Source organism: Chrysemys picta, chromosome 1 (genome assembly GCF_011386835.1).
Source record: "Chrysemys picta bellii isolate R12L10 chromosome 1, ASM1138683v2, whole genome shotgun sequence".
In the NCBI taxonomy this organism is placed as follows: domain Eukaryota; kingdom Metazoa; phylum Chordata; order Testudines; family Emydidae; genus Chrysemys; species Chrysemys picta.
This window is the reverse complement of record NC_088791.1, coordinates 352903769-352908823: the sequence shown is the minus strand read 5'-3', so window position 1 is coordinate 352908823 and position 5055 is coordinate 352903769. Positions and strand designations below refer to the sequence as shown.

The window sequence follows — 5055 nt, the reverse complement described above, 5'->3', positions numbered from 1 at the left end:
AGCTGGCTCTCGGTTGGCAGGTCACGTCATCTGGGAGGAATCAAACCGCACCCCCTTCAGTACATCACCCTGGGCCCAGACTGCCCAAGTCAAAGGCCGGTATTGGGTTTGACCCCCAAGTCTCATTGTGATCACATTGGTATGGAGAGAGCACCCGAAAACGGGACACCCTAACCCATGTCCTGACGCTTCCCTGGCCAGCTGATCACTGCATGATGTTCAAACCACATACAATGTGCTAAACAGCAACAGTAAGAAAAATAAGGAACAAATGGGAAAGATTCAAGGAAAGGAGGAACCCACTCTATGGGCCCAGGAAACACCACAGCAGCCATCTCTGGGATGTAAGGAACATAAGAAAGGCTGTACCGGGTCAGACCAAAGGTCCATCTAGCCCAGTATCCTGTCTACCGACAGTGGCCAATGCCAGGTGCCCCAGAGGGAGTGAACCTAACAGGCAATGATCAAGTGATCTCTCTCCTGCCATTCATCCCCACCCTCTGACAGACAGAGGCTAGGAAAGTTTGCAGTCTGTTCGTCACACGTCCCAGGCCTCCTGCCCAAGCCCTGACCGTGCTGCAGTGATACCATGGATCAGACACTCTCTCAGGCTCTCGGTGGCAGGACTCCTCTGTGTCCTCTGTCTCTGTGACATTCCCCTCTGGTGTTATCTGGACAGGCGATCTGCTAGGCCTCTCCAATCCTTGAGTCTAGGAGCCAGCCTTACCCTGCACTGCTGTGAGAACCCCCACTCCTGGGCTGTTCGCGCACAGCCTCTGACATGTAAGCTGCTCCTTGGATTATGCAACCGAATGACACTAGCCAATATCTCCGGTCCCAGACACAACCCCAGGAACCTCCGTCTTGCAGTGTCCAGTTATGCCCACTGGATGCTGCAAATTTATATGGGTTTGTCAATTTAACAAATAAATTGATATGTACCAGACTTGTTATCCCAAGGGGAGTCTGTGACATGCTTCAAACCAAACACACTGCTTCAGGTAGAATAAACAAAATCTATCTTTGTAGTTAATAATTTTGTTTAAGTCAAAACATAACAAGTCGGATTTGGTCAAATGAAGTAAAAGCAAAATGCATTCTCAGCTGACCTTAACACTTTCAGCTCTTACAAATTTAGATGCTTCTCACAGGCTGGCTGGTTGCTCTTCAGCCAGGCTCTCCCCTTTGATCAGCCCTTCAGTCTGTGGTGATGTCTGTAGATGGAGGTGGAAGAAAGAGAGAGCATGGCAAACATCTCTCCCTTTTATCATGTTCTTTCTCCCCTCTTGGCTTTGCCCCCCCCCCCACTTCAGAGTCAGGTGAGCATTACCTCATTGTAGTCCCAAACTGACCAGAGGAACGGAGCGACTCACTCGAGAGTCCAACAGATCCTTTGTTGTTGCCTAAGCCAGTGTCCTTTTTTCCTGTGAGGCTGGGCTGGGTTTGTCCCATACATGCCCGGATGAGGTGTGAACTGCCCTTCTGCTCTTGGGGAGTTTTGTTTGGGCCTGTTTTAAATTATGAATTTATAAAATTATTATGAAATTATAACCTATAACATTTTTAATTAATGACCTTTCAAGGTCCCTTCCAGTTCTAGGAGATATTGAGTCCAGCCCCCTACCTTCACTAGCTGGACCAAGTACTGATTTTACCCCAGATCCTTAAGTGGTCCCCTTAAGGATTGAACTTACAACCCTGGGTTTAGCAGGCTAATGCTCAAACCACTGAGCCATCCCTCTGCCCCCCACTAACATTACTATAACATTACTGTAACAACAATTACTATAACACCACTAAAACAACAACGCTCAGTACATCATGAGCCTTCCAAAGACACCCAAAATGACATAAAATGATTGTGTGGTATCCAATGCAAAGTTTAAGTATGAACATGGGGGTGCTGGGTATTTCCCCGAGGTACAGAGCATCACAGTCTCCCACTACCAGGTCTTCAGGGAAGAGTGTGAGTATGCTAGTTTAAGTAGTCTTTAAGAATAAGGATGTTACCAGCAAGGGTCATTCAATTATATTACTTCTTTGTGACTCTGTGTTTTATATCTTTGATCATTTTTTCGTTCATTTTAATAAAGATCTTAACATTCTGGTATTGTCCTCAGTATAAATCTCCGTGGCACACACAACCCGAGGGTCTGCTCACCTAATTGAACTCCGAATTTTCTAACTCTGTAGTCTGAATTGGGCCAAGAATCTAAATCAATTCTGATCAGATTATTGACAAACCATAATTAAAGTAGCCCATAAATTGAGGTCACCAATATACACCCTAACATGAATGTTTTCTAAAAGTGTTGTTTTTATCAAGTCCATTTGAGAAAACAGTCTTTCAACTGCAGCATTGCTAACAGGTAGTGGCAGCAACAAGACAGCAAATAAGCAAAATTCACTGAAGTCTTTGTCCTCAGCGGCATCAACGTGTTCAAGAACTTCAACGCAAACACTCTCAACTTGACTGTCCTGAGTATGAGGCCAGTGAATCATAAGCAAAATTCTCCACTGCTGCTTTAACTGTCCAAGGTCTCCACAAAACAATGGCAAAAATGAGAGAGTTCCTAATCTACGTCATGGAAGATTTAATCTTGCAAGCAATTCAATCACCATGATGTTTGGTGGCAATCCCTGTTTCATCTGTTTCACAAACTCTTGACATCTTTGACAACAGGAATGGGTAGTGTGCATTTTGAAAGATCCACCTGAAAGTGACTCCAAAATCGACTGCGCAAAGTGGTAAGTAATTTGACACGAAGGTGATGTTGTAGTTTAACACAGCAGTCCCATTCTCAAAGATGCACAGTTTCACATCTCTCACCAGTAAGCTTTAGTAAAATCTCCTCAATTCCTGCAGCAGTCTTTGTGTATTAGTACTTTCAAGCTGAAACACTTGCTTTATCATCCAGGCTTCCTGAAGTATTTGACCTACAAAAATCAGGCAAATTTAGTTCACGAGATCACTGCATATATGATAAAGAAGTTCAGCATTTTTAGTTTGTTTATTTGTCTTGGCTATCAAAAACAGTAGCTTCCATTTGTCACACAGGGACTAATGGAAAACCACCTTGCTTCAGAAAGCTGCAGTATCTTCTTGTGGTCTGTAAGTCATAGAAAGTCTGAATGAGAGCGTATCTAGGGTTGGGGGCTGATGGGTGATGCTGAAAGAGGTCAGGTGATGGTCAGATAGAGGGAACTCAGCAATGGAGCGGGAAGTGCTTGGTGATGGAGAGATAATACATCAGGTGTGAGGAATTTCTGAGACTGTGAACTTCCACAATGCTGAGCTCAGCCAAACCAGGACAGAGAACGCTTGATTAATGAGGAGATATCCTTTCTCCCTCTTGTCAGACAGGATTAAAGTCAATGGCCCATGGTGATCACATTCTGCAGATGTATTTGACCACTTTGTCACGAAGCTCTTTGGTTTTGACCCCATAAATGATAGGGTTGAGCATGGGGGGGATGAGAAAATAGAGGTTGGCCAAGATGATGTGAACATGGGGAGCGATGCCCTGACCGAACTCATATGTCAGGCTAGAGAAGAGCAAGGGAGTATAAGATGTCAGCATCACACAGATGTGGGCTGTGCAGGTGTTGAAGGCTTTCTGGTGGGCTTCCTTATGGGAGATTCTGAAGACTGCCTTAATGATCAGACCATAGGACAGGGCAATGAGTGTCAGGTCTAACCCCATGATTACAAACAATATCACCAAGCAGTACGTCCTGTTGACTGTGATGTCCCCACATGACATCTTTGCCACAGCTATGTGGTCACAGTGCGTGTGGGGGATAATGCGGTTCGCACAGAATGGCTGCCCGCTCAGGAGCAGGGGCGCAGGCAAAACAAAGACAACAGCTCTTATCATACCCACTAGCCCTAGCTTAGCTATCCTTGTGTTGGTGAGGATGGTGGTGTATCTCAGGGGGTTACATATGGCAACGTAGCGATCGAAGGCCATTGTCACAAGGACGGCTGAGTGCATAACAGAAATCGCATGAAGGAAGAACATCTGGGTGAGGCAGCCACCCACAGTAATGCCTTTCCAATTGAACCAAAATATACACAGGGCTTTTGGCATGACAGACGTAGACGTGCCAATGTCTGTGAGCGCCAGCATGCAGATCAGCAGATACATAGGCTTGTGGAGGGCCTGCTCTTTGCTTACAATGAACAGAACCATGAAATTTCCCAACAGGCCAATAATGTAGAACATAGACAAAGGGATGGAAATCAGGACATGGGCAGCTTCCAGGCCAGGGATGCCCATTAGGATGAATGTTGAAGGGTCAGAGGGGGTGAGGTTGAAAGATGCCATGAGGTGGTCAATGCGTTGATCAGGCTCAGAAATGCTCCAGGTGTCTGTGAAGGGAGAGAACCACAGTGATGGGGATTACACATGTTGTAACAAGTAGTACAATAAATATTTCATAGTTATCAACAATCTAGAAAGGGGCGCAAACAGTGAGGTGGCAACATTTACAGATGGCACCAGATTATTGAGGTCATAGTCAAGTCCAGAGAAGTTCTCAGAGGGAACTAACCAAGCCAGGTGAAGGAGCAGCATGATGGCAGATGAACTTCAATGTCAATAACTGCAACGTGTATGCCCATTGAGGGAAAAACTTCATATAGTTAAATTAGAACCTTGTAAGACATTTGAGGAGTTGAACTCAGGAGAGAGATCTGGACATCACAGTACACAAACCTGTGAAAGTATCAGAGGGGTAGCCATGTTAGTCTTAAAGGTGCCACAGGACCCTCTGTTGCTTTTTACAGATTCAGACTAACAGAAGTATTGGGAGCATAAGCTTTTGTGGGTAAGAACCTCACTTCTCTGGAAATTTCCATTACTTGCATCTGAAGAAGTGAGGTTCTTACCCATGAAAGCTTATGCACCCAATACTTCTGTTAGTCTTAAAGGTGCCACAGGACCCTCTGTTGCTTTTTACAAACCTGTGAAACTTTACTCACAGTATATGCAGGGTCAGAAACTACTGTAGGATTCCCCATCACATTTCTCCTGGATTCCAACATTTTCCTTA

The 5055-nt window shown here is 45.0% G+C and overlaps 1 protein-coding gene across 1 annotated transcript; it reads right to left on the bottom strand.

The window, feature by feature from the left end:
- Positions 1–3389: 3389 nt before the first annotated feature.
- LOC101940441 (olfactory receptor 52P1-like) lies at positions 3390–4355 on the bottom strand. The gene has a single exon (XM_005313216.3). It carries the CDS (start codon positions 4326–4328, stop codon positions 3390–3392), a length of 939 nt encoding a protein of 312 aa, XP_005313273.2. The 5' UTR covers positions 4329–4355.
- Between the last annotated feature and the right edge of the window lie 700 nt (positions 4356–5055).

What these genes read in the sequence shown, in the direction of transcription:
- LOC101940441 (XM_005313216.3), bottom strand. Translation starts at nt 4,328, where the DNA reads ATGGCATCTTTCAACCTCACCCCCTCTGACCCTTCAACATTCATCCTA.